Raw genomic sequence first — 17469 nt, 5'->3', positions numbered from 1 at the left:
GCCCCTCCGTGCCAAGGACACCGTCGCGGAGGCGCGGCCAGCTTCCCAGGGTCGGACTTTCCGCCCCGGGGGCCGGGCGGTGGAGGTCCAGCCCCGTCCCCTTCCCAGCTTCGGGCGGCCCCCAGGGCTGAGTAAGCCGGGCGGAGGGAGACTGCAGGGATTTCCTGAGAGCTAAAGGAGGAGGAGGGGACCGGGACAGGAGCCGGGAGCAAGGACCGTGAACCTGCCCGGCGGCGCTCCGGGGCCGCGCCGCCCGCGCCTCCCCACGCGCGCTCCCTCCCCGCCCCCGCGCCCGGCGGCCCCCGCCCCCTCCCGAGCCGTAGGGAATCAGGTCCCGGAGGAAGAGGGTAGGTGGGGAGGCGGATGAGGGGTGGGGGACCCCTTGACGTCACTGGAAGGAGGTGCCGGGGTAGGAAGTGGGCTGGGGAAAGGTTATAAATCGCCCCCGCCCTCGTCTCCTCTTAATCGAGGTCCGCTGGAGGCTCGGAGCGCGCGGGATCAGCACTCCTCGCGGCTCCTCCCCGGCGGCGGCGGCGGCGGCGGCGGCGGCGGCGGCTCGGAGCGGGCTCCGGGGCTGGAACGCAACGGCCGGAGGACGCCGGGCTGCGAGGATTACCGGGGGAAGTGGTTGTCTCTCGGCTGGAGCCGCGGAGAGGGGCGCTCGGGGCGGAGGGCCGGAGCGAGAGGAGACAGGCTCGGGCGGCTGCGGCGGGCGCCCGCGAGGAGCGCGGGCACTGGACGAGCAGGCCGCGTCGCGCTCACCATGGTCAGCTGCTGGGACACCGGGGCCCTGCTCTGCGCGCTGCTCGGCGGTCTGCTTCTCACAGGTGAGGCGCGGCCGGTGCCGGAGGCCGGCGCGGGGCTGGCGGGGGCAGGGGCGCAGCCCGGGGGGCCGGGTGCGCGCGGGGAGCGAGCTCGGAGGGAACCGAGGACACTAGTTGCAGCGGACACGCCTGGGGCCGTGACGCCCTTTCTCCTCCGCCGAGCGGTCGGGCTGGGCGCCTCGGAGAGCAGCTGGCTGGGGTCCGCGAGCATCGCCGCGCTCGGGTCCGCGCTGGGGCTGCCCCTTGCGGCTGGAGTCGCTGATCCTCGCTGCCTGGCCACCTCCCCCAAGCCGGGGCCCCCCTCCCAGGTTCTGGGCTCGGAAAGTGCCGCGCACCCGGACCTGCCCGGCACCCAGAGCCTGCTTTCAGGTGGCCTGGCCGGGTCCGTGAGGCCCCCGGATCAGCGGCTCCTAGGACAACCGCGTGGCTGCCCGGGGACTGGGCTGAGGCCCGGTCTTGGCGATGTCTGGCACGGGCCGCGACGTCGCGCCTCCCGAGGGAAGGAGGTGAGCCCCTTTGGAGGGGATCGCGTGCCTGGCGGGAGCACACAGATACCTGAAGATGGCAAGAGCTGGTATTCTTCGACCCACTCTGGGCCCCCGAGCTCGCGTGTCCAGGGAACGTTCCCCCAGCGTCCTCTCCTCCCTCCCCCCCGCCCCCCCCCAGTCGCCGGCCGCTGGGCCTGAGCGCTGGGCGCGCATCCATCCGAGTGGAGCCTCTGCCACGGGTCCAGCCCAGGTCGCCGACCTGAGTGACCTTGACCGACGAGGGCAGTCGAGGACCCAAGTCCCGTTAAGTTTCAGAATTGCAAGCCTAGTCTTTTAAGTTCCGAGAGAAGAAAGGGCAAATGATTTGGACCAAAAGGTGCGGTTTGAGGAATCGGTGAGGTCCGCGCCTTTGCTGGGCGTTAGGGACACTGGCGACCGAACCTTCAGGGACCAGTAGGTTGTACCTGGTTAGTGTGGCGGTGGCCTCCACCGAGGCTCCAAAACCCGAGGGCATTTAGGGACTCGGACTTGCCTTTTCTGCTCAGCGGGGCTCAGTGGCCAAGCCCCCCGGTTTAGTCCCCCTGGGCGCAGAGAGCCAGATTTTGGAGCGCCTGTCTCTTAAGCGTCGTGGAGGAAAGGTAAAATATGAAATAAAATACAGTAACATAGATTATTGCAAAGATCCCTGGGTAGGAAAGTCCGTAGGGTTGAGCATGTATTTTTTTAAATGCTTGTTAAACTCAAAAGGCAGTAACAAATATTCCTTCTCAAGGGGAAGACTAATTAAACCACTTGTTTCTTAATAACAAGTAATAGTTCCACCTGGGTGAAGCTGTTAAACCGAGAGGCAAGGCGAATTCGTACTAAATTGGAGAGAACTCGCTCTAAGTTGGAAATGTTCCTAAAATAACTATACGAAGTGAAGTACTGCTTTTCTGTTTCAAAATTGCATTTGGGGGTTTGAAAAGTCATGTGTTTTGAAATACAATTGCTTGGAGCATTTAAGTAACTTGCTGAAGTCCATCGTCTATTATGTAAAAGTAAATCTAGATAAATTACTGTGAATCCAGAACATGGAGGGGAAAGTATATGCTTTATTGGATTTTCTGCTTCACACATAGACATCTTTATTTTGTTTCAAAAACTAGCAAAGAATAGTTCTGTTCGTGGTGCAAAGCACCTTAGATCCGTGGAAGCGTTTCAGAAACGCGAGTGAGATCCTCTTATGATTCCCCTTAGATTTTACTTAAATGAGGCAGAAATCTTGGAACTCTTTTGTGATTTTTAAAAATACGTTTTACATATGTGTTATAGGGAGAAAGCAAGACAAACATTGGCAAGGTGAGAACCTCTTCACCTGCCGGTTTAGGGAATGTTCTATCAGCTGTTGGGGTCTGTAATCGCCAATCTAAACCACAGGCTTCTGCCGCGGGTTAACAGCTGCGTCACAGTAAAACAATCAGGTACCTGCTTTCTAAGCTGCGTCAGCGCTTTCAAACTGAACGAGGGGCTGCATGTCTCGGGAGTGGTGTCTAGATAGGGGCCAGGTTTCTGCCCTGTGGATTTATGAGGAGTTCAGCTTGCACCCATCACGGGCCAGCTCTGCTCACTGTTGGGTGCTATATAATTTTATGAGTTTTTAATATTACGTGTGCGTTCACTGAGGTATAAAATAATCAGAGGTTCAGTAATACAAAAAGATAATGCCTTTCCCCGCAGAGAGTGTATTTACCTTCTTCTAAATATCCTGGGAAATAAAAACACTGCAGTATTCACGTGCTTCCAAGTCCTCTATATTGCAATCTCTTCCTCTAAAAAGGATACTAGGCTTCCTTTCTCCAGCTCAAAGTCTCATTTTCTTATTTTAAGGCAGCACACCCTTGATGAAAGCCGCAGACCCTTTTTGTCTGCCCCCCCCTTTTCTAGAGTTTTTGAGCAGCTGACATGTACAATTTGCTATAGCTAATCGGAAATGCTGCACTTGCCAATTTTGTGAATGGAGTTAATTAATGATAGAAAGTTAAATCAAAAGTGTACATGACAGTGATCCCTATTTCCAAAATGAACGTACTAAATCTCTCAAAATCAAGCTAATTTTGCATAACAGTTTGTCTTTTCTCCAAGGTTTAGAAAGCCACACTTTGGGTTGTGTTTTTCCGGAATTGTACGTTTGAAATGTTAATTCCGTGCACGTTTGGTGGTCCACGTAGTTTTCCAAATGATGGATCACATTGCAGATAAATTGTAGGTGGTCACCTACTCTAGTTCCTCAATATTTTGACCTTATTTATTTATTTATTAAGTTTTTTCTCTCCCTGTTGAAAATTCTATAATAGGCTATCCAGTTTCTTTTCTAGGGAGCACTAAGTGGGTTTTGTGTTTTCACATGTAAAATTCAGACGTTAGAATAGATGGTTATTTCTAGGGGCCTTTCCCAACTCTAAAATGCAATGAATGATTCCAAGAAACAGACTGAACACAGTGTCTCTTTTTCTCCTTCCCTTAACTGCATTTGCCTATGGAATGGGTGACCGCCCCTGTGATGCCGGAGCCAGGGCTGAAAGGCTGAGCAGGCTTTCCCCTGCTGTCAGTAATCACGGTGGATTTTCTTTTTCACTAGTGCAACACACCTAACTCCAACCGATTCGCTTGCTCTTTATCAGGTTGCAAGAACTAAGCTGTTACAGGATGCCCAAGCCAGGACGAATCATGATCTTGGGATTTTTTTTTTTTTAAAACAGAATGTGTAATTCTATGAAATAGACTCTATTTCATAACTCTAGTTCCCTGATCTCTTCTAAGGAGACTGGTCATTTAAAACCCATCTGTATTTCTTGTTTTTTTCAATTAATGCTTACTAGTTGCAAATAATACTTATTTGCTCCCCGAGTAACTTAAGTCTAAAAGAGTTTCCGATTTCAACAAGAATACTAAACGTCTTATTTAAACTGGAACTTATTTTATATGACTTTTTAGAGCAGACCAAGTAATCATTTTGCTTTTACCAAAACTAATTAGATATTTTAAATCTCCTTTGAATGTATGTAATATAGAAGTTGAAAATGATATATCGCCTCCCAAAATGGTTTTATATCCATCAAAAAAAAAAAGGTAGTATCTTTGAGGAAGGTTACCCAGTAGATCACCAAGTTACGATTAATGTTTACTCTGGCTTGAGAATTCTGCAAAGCAAGAACAAATAACAGAGTAAATAGCTTCTGCAGTGCTTTAAATTGAGATGTGCACGCGAGTGAGTGTGAGAGTGGAGAGTGAGGGAAGTTCTCTTGGCACCCGGGTGTTAAACGCAGAGCCTTTCTGGTGTTAGGGTCTTGGTTCAATTGCACGGTCAGGAGTTTGTTGGATAGCAAGTGAATATCATAGTTTTTCAGAGCATTTGTCGTTGTGGCTAGAGGAGGAAGGACATTTGAAATAACACCAGGCTTAACTTTTAAGTAAAAATATGTCATTAGGAACGGTTAAAAGCATGAGAAGCGTTGGTTGCATTTGGTTGAAAACGATCTACGAGAACAGTCCATTCTGTTCCATTGGGCTCAGTACGCTGGGGAGGCTCGTGAAGGAATGACAAGAGCTCCTGCCAGACGCTTTCCAGGAGCATTGTTGATTCCTCACACACTTGGGTGCCTTGGAAATTGCATGCGGCTGATTACAGTACTGGATTTTAGACCAGATTGAGGAAGGGGAAGGAAACTGGAGGAATGGGGGGTGATGGAGGGAGGGCTTGAAAGGAGAGCCTCTGGTTTAGTATCTGGGACTGCAGGGGGGTTTCATTAAGGAAATGGTTCCATTGAGTCTGCTGAAGACAGTGGACTAGATTTCCTGCATTGCTGCTGGGGCGGATGTCGGGGGATGGCAAGAATTCCTGGGGATTTCCCATCAGTCTTGGTGAAGCTGGATGCCTAAGAGCCATGTCTGATCATTGCTCCTTTCCTTGATTTTGTGCTCCTTGAGAGGATTGATCTCATTGCACAGACACATACACTGTGAGGGCTAGATGGAACCTCAGGGATCTAATCTCCTTTCAGAGACGAGCAGTTTAGTGATTTTTTTTTTTTTCAAGCTCAACAGCTGGCTGGTGGCAGACCCAGGAACAGAACCTGATGTTCATCCTACAGATAACATTTCTTCTTCATTTTTGTATATCCTCTACCCCAAACAGAGTAGAGATGTTAAAATATTTGTTGAATAACATTATTGCAGAGCTAAAATTTCGTTTTAAATGCTGGCATTTAATCTTATTTCTCATTTTATTGAATATATTTAAGAGTCTTCTTTCCCACCATCAGTACACGAATAAATTTTTCTTACACACATAAAACGAGGACCATATGAACATATTGTAATGGTAGATATGTGTTTATTTGCTCTTCTGCGAAAAAATCTATTTAAACTGCCTTTTGAAACATAATACATCGTTCATATTTTAATGCACCATCATTAATTTTTTACAACAGTATTTTCAGTAACTGCATAGCATTTCATGGTATGGCTATGCCATAACTTGTTAAACCCAACTGGCATCTTTTTTTTAATATGAGAAACCTTTAAAGCCCATAAGGGATTTAATTAGGAATATCAAAATGAGGGCTGCTTAGTAATATACTGAGAGATTTGGGGAGAAAACTAATTTTTCTTGTGCACAGTTGGAATCCTCCTTTTGGATGGCTGCAGCTTAAATAGTTGTGGCTTACGGTACTAGCTTCATCTATTACCACTTCCCTCCGCGTACCCCGTGTCCCAGCCACACAGACTCTATCGCCATCAAAGAAATAGCTCCCCTTTCTTTAGATGGGCCTTGCACTTTTCATGCTGTTTGTCTGCCTGCAAGACCCTTTTTCTCCCTCTGCATCTTTTCTTCCCGTGCCTTCAAAATTCAGCGCAGAAATCACCAGCTCCACGAGCTCCTCCTTAGAGCCCCAGACAGAATGACTGGTTTCTTCCGCTCCTATGTGTAGCCTCTTTTTATAGCCCCGATATGGGTCCTCGCGTTCTTCTCACCTTGCTTAGTATTCTGTTTATGAGGCTGCCCTCACTCTTTGGGGAGGAGAGCCCGTGTCTTAACTGCTCTTACATCCCTGGCACCTACTGTCATGGATGGCATGGAAGCTCTCAGTAAATGTTGGAATGAATGAATGATGCAGCCACACTGTCATTTCAAAGAAGAAATCTTTCCGAGCCAGATATGACTTTATTCCAGGTTATTAGTTACTCTTGCTTGTCCATTGGGCCTCAGTTACAGTGGATTCCTTAAAGGGGCTGTTTCTCAATAGAGAATATTTGTCCTCTGCAACGAGTGGCTCAGATCTGGGAAATCAGCTATGATTTTCAACTCTGAGATACCCATGTCTTGTGATCCCCTCCTGTTTGGTCATGATGATTCCCTGGGGCTTCTGGGCCAGCAAAGCTGGGCTTGGGTCCGTGCAGCAGTTTTGTCCTAACCCTCTATCGGTATGGGGCCGGGCCCTTCACCTTTACTCCACAGGGCTTTATACCATCTTTAGTGCTCTTAGATTTTATGCTTTGACTTATCCTCTGATAGACTCAAACCTGAGTCATTGGGTGCTGGACTGTGTGGCAAATCTGAATGACGGGGAGATACTCAGAGTCAGACTCTGCTTTAATAGGAGCCTTGTTACAGGACCAGTCTAGTTGCTTGATTTCCTCCTTCCTTAGAATAGGTTCTCCTTAACTGTTCATGCAAATAGATTCTTCTGGCAGAACCAGCCTACTAGGTGTGAAACATGTTCTGAAAAATCAGAACCCCGATCCAGCCTCAAGCTGGTGCCTCCCTCCCCCGACTCCCATCCCCAGCCCCAAACTTTACACATGCCCACAGCATGCTTCTCAAAGTGTGGCCCATGGCCCAGCATCCCCTGGCAACTTAACCAATCAGAGCCTGTATATTAATAAGGTCCCCAGGTGTGTTTTTGCACATTAAAAAATTGAGAAGCGCTGATTGTAGTAAAGGATTCTTAGCTCTGGTGTCAGGGTCTAAATCGTCTTCTCCAGCATCCTAGTGCTGACCTTGACCTGTATGACCAAGGGACTAGACCCTGGCCAGCCAGGAGCTTCTTTCCGGCTCCCACACTGTTCTTGTGCCCTGTCTTCTGCCGGGACACCTGTGACCTGCTTCAAGACTTTTTTTAACAAAATCTTAGGCTTAGCTTGGACCTGTAGTCAAAGCATACAGAGGTTGTGGTCTTGAAGAATACCACGGTTCACCAAACCATGGGTCTTAGAAAATAGGGACCTGGTGAAAAATAGTACAATAAAAATGGCATTAAACAGATGGGTTTTAACCATAAATAAAAGTTTTACAAAGCATTTGCTTCCAAAGCAAAGTCACTTGGTGTAAAAACCAGGGAGGTGAGCATCCTTCCCTGTGATCTGTTGTCAAGGAGGCGACACTGTCTCATCATGCTCTCATATCCTGCCGCTGGTGACACATTGTCTGTGCTTCTTGCTGGCTTGAAAGTTGATGCACTTGCCTTCTTTCTCGTCTTATTATCGCAAATCTTGGCAAGTGCTTTTGTCTTTTCCCAGGTTACCACAGTGCTTATGGGTAGTTTTTCTCAGCCTGGTCTTCTATCCTTCTGTCGAACAGGTGGAGTGTGACTGCATTTCCTTTCAAACCACAGACCCTCCCACGTGGTCAACACAAGCAAAGCTGTAACAATGATCAGGTTCTTTTGTGAAACGAGGCCTGAAGTGAACCTTGTATAAATGAAAAGCCTTGTCTTCTGTTATATGCAAATATGAAACCACTCGAGCTCAAGGCCCCCTTTGGCGGCCTTGATTAGTAATTAGTCTGCCAACTGAGTTCTGTGAAACCCTTTGCTTCTCTCCAGGGTCCCCAGCTTTGACTCTACATTAGAACCATCTGGGGGGCTTTATTTCTAGAATCCTCTTGCCCTGGCAGCACTTCTGATCATGAGTTTTTGAGTGGGCCCGAGGCATCGTTCATTTAAAGCTGCCAGGTGATTCCAGTGGGCGGCGAGGTTACGGAACCTTCTAGTTTATCATATATCCAAATCACCTGAGAGCTTGCGCTGCAGTACTGGGCCGGCCCCAGAGTTTCTGATTCAGTAGGCCTGGGATGGGGCCCGGAATTTGCATTTCTAACAAGGTCCCAGGTGGTGCCGAGGCATGGATGCAGAGACCGCTGCTTTGAGAGCCCCTGACCTCGGGCTCCACTGAGAGGCCTGGCTACCTGGGAGGCATCCGTCCTGGGGCCAGTCTGGAAAAGGCACGAAATTAAATCATTGCTAGACATCTAACAAGGTGGAGGAAACTGTATCTGTGAGGAAGAAAGGAACTCTTCCTCTCTTAGAACGAGGGGAATTCTGGGATAAAGTGCTTGGTACGGGCGGGCCTGTTTTGCAGAGCAGGGTATGTGTGAGTTAGGAACCAGACCTGGATTGCTGGTCTAGACAGGAAAGCTCGTAGTGGTTCTCCTTCCCTGCCTCACGCTGTGGAGTGCTCAGCCTTTCCTCTACAGAAATGTGGGCACATGGCTACAGAGTCCTTTGGGAAGGTACCACGCTACTGACCTGTCCTGGGCACCCTCGCGCCTCCGGTCCAGCCCTGCGAGCCTTCAGTAAGCCCTCCACGAAGCAGTCGGAAGCCTTGTTACCTTTCCCTCCCTGACCAAGCCTCTGTAGCTGAATTCCTCTGCTGGGATCAGCGTCCCCACCTGGATGGCTGACCTCTACCTGTCGGAGCAGTACGGCTCTGCTGACTTCCGGGGATATGCCAGGGGTCTGTCGCCCTTGGTGAGCAAAGTTGCTGCCACATCGGAGACAGAGCTGGCCTCTCACTGGGCAGAATCGTGGTGCTGGGACCCTTCTCGGGAAATGCCAGGAGTATAAGTCGCTGCTTCTTCCCTGAGAGCATCTCGGGGTACCTATAGGGCGTTTAAGGCCTAATATTATGTGAGTTCTATTCGGACGCTCTCATTTTCAGATACAGAAGGAGCATATCCTTCACCCACGGCTGAATCAGTGCTTCTCAAACCTGAGTCATGATAGCATTTGTGTCTGTCATCTCCTGACATAATAGGCTGCCTCAAAACGCAGTGGCCTATGAGGGGAATTCATTATGTCTGATGAGTCTGTGGGTTAGAAATCTGGGCGTGGCTCAGCTGGGTGGTTTGCTTCGGGCCTCACCTGGGTCGCGCATGCAGCTGTAGTCCCCTGGCTTTGCCCCTGGGACCGCGGCGCTGGCTGTCGGGGGGGGGGGCACCCTCCGCAGGCAGCCTTTTGCCCCCCAGCCGACTAGCGCCCCCCTCCTTACTGGGGGCAGGGGCCGTCTGAGAGGACAACAGCGGATGTCTCAAGGCCTTTGGAACTCTTACAGCACCACCTGTGCCACATTGGGACAGTCAGAGCAGTCCTAACTCAGGGTGGGGCGTGGGGAAAGAGATTCTCTCCAGGCGGGAGGAGGTGCTTAGTCTTGTGGGCTCGTTTCTTGAGGTACACACTGCTGTTTCGTACTAAACCTTTCTTTTCTTTTCTTTTTTTCTGGCCCTGCCACACGGCGTGTGAGATCTTAGTCTCCCGACCAGGGATCGAACCCGTGCCCCTTGCATTGGAAGCGCGGGGTCTTAACCACTGGACCTCCAGGGAAGTCCCTAACCTTTCTTTTCAGTCTAGATTTTGAAAAGATTCTGGAGTTTGGCCAAGAAAATAATAGTGAATAATGCCTTGGCCCTTCTTAACCTGTGAGCTAAAGACAGCTGGTCCCGTGGAAGAGCTTCCTATTCGTAACTGTTGATTAGGGGACAGAGGCCACAGTTAAGGTCGCTGCCAGGTTCTCAAGACCACCATGGCACCGGCATGAAGCGGAGGACAGCTGACCCTCAGATTGCGAGTGTAGGCAGTGGGCAGCTTCTCGGGGCTTAGATCAGAGGATCTCTGAGCATCTTCTGGGGGGATGTGGTGAGGCCGTAAGTGTTTGGGGGGAGCGGGGTGGAGAGAAAGGAGGCAACTAACGCTTATGGACGGTCAGGACTTAGATTTATACATGTTATGTTGCTTAGTCCCAAGAGGTAGGTACAGTACTCTTATATATGAGGAAACTGAGGCTTGGGTAAGTTAAATACTCTTCCTAAGATCAGAGTACCTAAGTATTTAGGTAAATTAAACACTTTCCCTAAACTAGAATTATTTCCATCTGGTTCCGTCAGACTCCAAACCTCCCTCCTCTTACCACGCCTTAGAACCTAAAGGAAAGGAGAGAAGGGAAAGAGCATGGGTGAGAGTGTGCTAGTCTTCCCTTCTTTCCAAACCGTTCTATCCTTGGAGCTTTGCCATTTCCAAAGAATGTGAGACTCTACTGCAACTCCGGCCTCAAATGGCCTTGGGAGATTCCACTGCTGTGTGTGGCAGCCACCATTAAAGGCTCCATTAAGACAGAATTTTCATCATGTGGGTTTTCTTATCATGGGTATTCAAGGCCCTTCCAAAAAATTCAAGTCAGAGAAGGAGCTCCAAAACCATTAAGAACATGACTTTATATAGGCTTCCAGACTGCTCTCCCACACGGGGCTTTGGATGAATTGAGCTTGCGCGGGAGGGCGGATGAGGGCAGAAGGGCACTTTGATTCTGGAAGAGGTCTCATCAGGTAGGTCCCCCGACCGGCCGGGCTGCCCTCTGCCAGGTTGTTTCTGGGAATCAAATGTCTACTTCTCTGTGTGCCTTTTAGATCCCAGAAACCGCAATGGCCTGGAGCTTTTTCTTAATGAAACTGGAGTAAAGGGGTGGACCCTGATGCTTCGTGAACTGGGGTGGGGAAGGACTCTGTCCCCGGGGGAAGGAGGAGGAATGTGTATACCCAGTGCTGTGAACCTCTTCCAAACCATCCAGCCTGCACGCTTTTAACTTTCTTTTATGAATGGAAACCCCGAGGGTCACATTCTTACCAAGTGACCAGGCCAGGGTGGAAACCTAGGTCTTTCTGATTTTGAAATCAGTACTCTTTCCGCCAACATTTATCCAAAAGATCTTGAATGATCAAATCTAGGAATTCAGGAAAACCAAGGAGTTTGGTTTTCAGGGTTTAGAATAGAAAGTTAGTATGCCCGTGAGAAAAAGACAGCTGTCCGAGGGCATTGTCCTAGAGGGAGCGCCCGTTGGTCTGGGATGGTCACGAACACAGTCTCTGCTTTCTCTGTTTGACTGGTAGTCCTCGTACAGTTAACAAAAATGGAAGCATTTCTTTAAGGCCTGTTGCCCTTTGGGTCTCTTTCTCTTCCCTAGATCATTCCCTTCAGGCATTCAAACGTACAAGAAGTCAAGAAAGAGAAAAAAGTATTTTATTTCTTCCTTGATCCTTACCTGGAGAGGGATTTTTTTTTAAATTGAAGTATAGTTGATTTACAATGTTGTGTTAATTTCTGCTGTACAGCAAAGTGACTCAGTTATACATATGTATACGTTCTTTTTTATATTCTTTTCCGTTATGGTTTATCACAGGATATTGAATATTATTTTCTGTGCTATACAGTAGGACCTTGTTGTTTATCCATTCTATATATACTAGTTTGCATCTGCTAATCTCAAATTCCCAATCCCTCCTTCCCCCGACCCCCCATCCCCCTTGGCAACCACAAGTCTGTTCTCTCTGTCTGTGAGTCTGTTTCTGTTTCGTAGATAAGTTCATTTGTGTCATATTTTAGATTCCACATATAAGTGATACCATATGATATTTGTCTTTCTCTTTCTGACTTACTTCACTTAGTATGATAATCTCTAAGTCCATCCATGTTGCTACAAATGGCATTATTTCATTCTTCTTTACGGCTGAGTAGTATTCCATTGCACATATGTACCACATCTCCTTTATGCATTCATCTGCTGATGGACATTTAGGTTGCTTCCATGTCTTGGTTATTGTAAATAATGCTGCTATGAACATAGGGGTACGTGTATTTTTTTGAATTATAGTTTTGTCTGGATATATGCCCAGGAGTGGGATTGCTGGATCATATGGTAGCTCTATTTTTACTTTTTTGAGGAACCTCCATACTGCTTTCCGTAGTGGCTGTACCAACTTACATTCCCAGCAACAGTAGTGTAGGAGGGTTCCCTTTTCTCCACATTGAGAGAGATATTTTTTGATACCAGAACATGGCCATGTTTATCTGAATCTGAGAAAAATGTTGTTTTGCCACCTATAGAGGAGTTTTATCTTTTGTTCCAAGGAAACAGTAGAAAGTGTGGTCAAAGGGATACATGGTTTGGATGAAAGTTATAAGGAGTAGTTATATATATACAGTTTGATTTTTATGATTTTCTTTTTCTAAGTTGGCATTAGAGAAACCAAAAATATATGTAAACAGATGGAAAGGCGGGGATATATTAGAGGGGATTGCAAACAAACAATTTTAAAAGGCAATGTGAACTTGTGTTATAGCATTTTGTCTATGATGAATGGTATTGTTTTCTTTTTGGAAAACTCTGTTTAACTCTTTTCTGCTTAATGTCTCCTGCTGGATGAGATTTTTGTTCTCTGTTGTTATTTGGAAATTTTTATAGCTTTAAAATCTTCTCCATAGGGAATTCTGCTAGAACTAGAGAAGAAGGAAAAAAAAAAAAAAACATGGGAATTGAGTCATCGTATTGCCCTAGAATGGACTTTGTGTACCTACAACTTCTTGGGGGTTAGGGAATATTTGGCACACATCATTGGTGTACAGATTAGAAGTGTTCTGCCACTCCCTCCCCTACCCCATTCCCTGTCCTCAAAGCTGGTAAATGAAAAATACCTTAAGTTCAGTATTTGCCACACAAAGTCACTTAAAAACGCAGGAAACTCTCATGAATGCTAACTTTCAAGAATTTCTAGTTTGCTTTAGCCCTTTTGGACTGGTCATTAAACTTAGCGATTCTATAATCTGGGTAGATGTCTTTTTAGGAGTAGTAAAATTCTAAAGTGTAGAAATAGAGTTGTTGTCGTTGATTTTCAATGTGGTTCATGGTGCGAGCAGATGGGCATAAGATTGCTTTGCTGGAATAATTCACTCACCATTTTGGAAGAGTGTTAAGTAGAAACTTGGGAGGGGAAATGTCTTTTGAGAAATATGTTTTCTGACAGTGTTTTGGAATGCTGTATCTGCTGCTGTGATTTCACGAGGGAAAGCATGGGCTGTATTGAATTTAATTCTCGTGATGTCAGTTTCATAACCAGTCATCATTCCAGGTTCACGTTCAACCTCTAGCATGAGTTCAGGCATGCGTGGAAGACCCTTTTATTTTAGAGCATTTTTAACATATTCCCTTAAAAAGTGCTCGAGCAATCATCAATTAACCTATTACATTTTATTTCAAGATGGAAACATGGTTGTATCTATCGTGCTCTGTATTGACCGTTGAGTGTCTTATTTTGTGATGTTAACTGTGAATTTTACTGAAATGACTCATCTATGTTAGTGAAGAATTCGTGACTCCCTGTACTCAGAAACGTGTCCTTTAAAAACAAAGTGTACCTAGCTTTGAGGTGATCTCTGTTTGTTGACTTAGATAATCTTGAACACGTGGTGGTATTCACCTAATCTGCTTCTTGGTGACTCATGTCCTAAGGGGCCTCTCAGGACTGAAAGCCCTTCAAGAGGAAGGGCTGGTTTCTGCCCTGTCTTCACAGCTGTGAATCTAGGACAGTGCCTGGCATATAGTAGTCACTCAATAAATGCTGGTTGAACTGACTAGAGCTGTATCCTAGACGTCCCTCTGAGTCTCAGAGGCCTTTTAAGAATCAGGGTTCCATATTGGTTCGATATTGTGCGGGTATAGTGGAGGAGATTGGCAGAAATATATCCAAGAGCTGGCAGAATTCTCCCCACACATCTGAAACGTTCTGTTCCTTCCTTCTGGGCCATCCTCTGGCTCCAATGACCCCTTTCTTATCCTTGACTGAGCTGCTGTGTTCTCCTGATTCGACTCTAGACTCAGAATTCAGAATTCCGATCTAAGCTGCCTGGCCACTACAGAAATGGCTCCCAAGAGATACTTCCTTTAGATGGACCCTCCTCCTGGGATACACTTAGCTGGTCAAGGTTCCCAAACAGCACAGAAGAAAGACAGTTGATTTGGGAACCTTAATTTATAGGTACAGCAACGCAGCCTAAACATATCAGGTGATGTTATTATTGCTGCTATTGTGTTCGCCCTCTTGGATAAGAACATTTGCTTTGAAAACCATTTCCCCTTAGCTCTGGACCATCCATGGTGTAGGCTAGGAAGAGGAGAGAAGAGGAGGCACAAGTTAAGTCCTGGCTAGGACTGATCACATCTGATCATTTTCTTTTATTCCCCTCATTCTGTATCTATCCCTCTTCCATGATTTCAAAAAGCACAGTGTGGGACTTCCCTGGTGGCACAGTGGTTAAGAATCCACCTGCCAATGCAGGGGACACAGGTTTGAGCCCTGGTCCAGGAAGATCCCACATGCTGCAGAGCAACTAAGCCCGTGCGCCACAACTACTGAGCCTGCGCTCTAGAGCCCGCGAGCCACAACTACTGAAGCCCGCGTGCCTAGAGCCTGTGCTCCGCAACAAGAGAAGCCACCGCAATGAGAAGCCCGGGCACCGCAACAAAGAGTAACCCCTGCTTGCCGCAACTAGACAAAGCCTGCGCAAAGCAACGAAAACCCAACGCAGCCCTGGTGGCGCAGTGGTTGAGAGTCCGCCTGCCGATGCTAGGGGACACGGGTTCGTGCCCCAGTCCGGGAAGATCCCACATGCCGCGGAGCGGCTGGGCCTGTGAGCATGGCCACCGAGCCTGCGCGACTGGAGCCTGTGCGCCGCAACGGGAGAGGCCACAGCAGTGAGAGGCCCACGTACTGCAAAAAAAATAAATTTTATATTAAAACAAAAAAAGGCACAGTGTGCCCTAGGCATATCTTCTAGTGAATGTTCACTTGTGACTTTTTTTCCCTAATAGCAACTGAAGTCAGGTAGACCCCAGACTTAAAAAAAAAAAAAAAAAAAAATTATCTATCTGTGCACACCAAGGCATTGGAAAGAAACAATAGAGGTCTCTCTTCTGAGCAAAGAGATCAAGGAAAGCAGAGCTGTAGAAGCAGGAGAATTAAGAGTAGCTGATAAAAGAAAACAGTTGTTTGCAAAGTAAAGTTGGGTTTTAGAGGGTCTGCAGATTTGAAGGAGAGAGAAAGAGACCCTTCAGCAAACACACGCTCATTCTTCAGGTCTTACCTTCAACATCATTCTTCTGAGAGCACGTCCTTCACTCCCTGGGCTGGGTTCCTCCCCTCCCTCCCACATCTGGTACACTTCCCTCTGATCAGCCACTCACATAATGTAATTTTACACTTGTATAAAAACTCATTTATAAGTATAGAGTTACATCTGTCTGTATAGACTTCTCTGTTGTCCAGCCTACGTTATAAACCCTTCAAAGAAGCGATCCTGTTTGTCTTGTTTATTATTGTATCCTTCTGTTAGAATATGTTTGAAATATTAAATGGAAGAATAAATGCTGAGGTTATAGAGCAGAGAGAGCACCAAGGTGAGGGGGTGAGAGGAAGGGGTAGTATCAGGAAGGGAGGAGGGAAAAAACCAGGATTGGCTGGCAGTAAAAGAGATAAGAAGGATAGATAAATGAGGGTGATGCATTCCCAGCCTTCTGGAATCATGGATGGGAGTCCAGCCCTTAACCCACTCGCTTCATCAGTCTCATCTCGGGGTTGGTGGTTTCACTTTGTGGGGACAGCTCCAGTATTGGGGACCTCGCTACCTCTCTTCACAGTGCTTCCTTCTGCTTTTACATAACTTCTACTTCTTGGTTTTGGTCTTGTCCTCCGGAGTGAGCTGATCCATAAGTTATTTTAAAGCTTGTGAGATTGATGGCCAACTGATAACAGAAATCGGTTTTATTTTTTCTTCCATCTGATATATGATATCCTGGAGGATATTAAAAATGCTAATTCTATAATAGATTAATGAAACTGTATGAGTAAAAATGACCTGAGAATTAAAACCAATATTCTCCAGGTTTTGGGTGCAAATTACTTTAAAGTCTGTCATGGATATTTGTAAGGAAGACCTGAATATCACATACTGAAGTGACTGAAAAACCTTCAGTCAATTATTTCTTTAAAAATTGAGATACTTCTGGTGGCAGCATACTGCTTATAATTGGTTCCTTTCCCTTCCAGAAGCTTGGCTGTCAGCAAAACTTGTATAACGTTAATTCCATCTAAGAATTTACAAACTTTAAAAAAAAAAATCTTAGGAAGGCCAACTATTACCCACATTTACTATGTAAATTGAGTCTAAAGAAAACATGAAAATTAAAGCAAAGCAGAATTTAAAAGCACTTTTCAGTCAACACACCCACCCCATTGTCTGTGCAGGATTAATCTCCAAAATATGTGTAATGAAAAGCGATTGTATTCCAAATTGTTTAATTTAGAAGGAAACTGATTTTGACAATAGAAACACAATGGTCAAGGACAGTGTTTAATGAGCCTTAGAAAGTATGCTAAGGCAGCTTTCAAAACCTCAATTCCCCGATGATGGATAACTTTATTGCACACTCTTGACTATTTAAATCTCAAGGGTCAGAGGGTTTGTATATGTTATTGGTAACAAAGACTGGAGCTCTCTCAACTTTCAGTGAGTGAATTTATAAGGCACCGCCTTTATATACAGTCTAAAGTACTGTGGAAGAATGTGTTCTATGTAGTTTGGACTCCAGAAACTCTATCAGAATAAGCTTGAAATTAACATCAGGACTTTTATCACACTCAGCCTTCCAATCTCATTTTATTTCTCCCGTATTTTTATATGCACAGCAAGTGGGGTTGTGTCATTATTTGTAATAGGTTAGAAAGTTGAAGAATATACGATATAAAAAGGATAGACCAAAATTTGAGTTAGGGATAATAACGTTTCGTCCTTTTCTTGCATGGATAGCTAGAGTTTAAGGTACACGCTTTCCTGCCTGCCTACTTGCCAGCCTTTCTTCATTTTATGGTACAAAATTTTTAAGGCATAATGTTGGATTTGAAATTAAAACTTTGGCATGATAAATTTTTTTTTTTTTTTTTTTTTTGCGGTACGCGGGCCTCTCACTGCTGTGGCCTCTCCCGTTGCGGAGCACAGGCTCTGGACGCGCAGGCT

At 46.5% G+C, this 17469-nt stretch overlaps 1 protein-coding gene across 1 annotated transcript in view; it reads left to right on the top strand.

Moving 5' to 3' along the window:
- Window positions 1-500: 500 nt before the first annotated feature.
- Window positions 501-17469, top strand: part of FLT1 (fms related receptor tyrosine kinase 1) — a 173145-nt gene continuing 156176 nt past the window's right edge. The window contains exon 1 of the mRNA XM_030882597.2: window positions 501-827. Coding sequence (XP_030738457.1) covers window positions 764-827 — 64 coding nt within the window. The 5' untranslated portion in view covers window positions 501-763. The remainder of the gene's footprint in view (window positions 828-17469) is intronic.

The sequence above is a fragment of the Globicephala melas genome, chromosome 18 (genome assembly GCF_963455315.2).
Source record: "Globicephala melas chromosome 18, mGloMel1.2, whole genome shotgun sequence".
Taxonomy (NCBI): domain Eukaryota; kingdom Metazoa; phylum Chordata; class Mammalia; order Artiodactyla; family Delphinidae; genus Globicephala; species Globicephala melas.
Note: the sequence above shows the minus strand (reverse complement) of the source record. Positions and strands in the feature narration are given on the sequence as shown.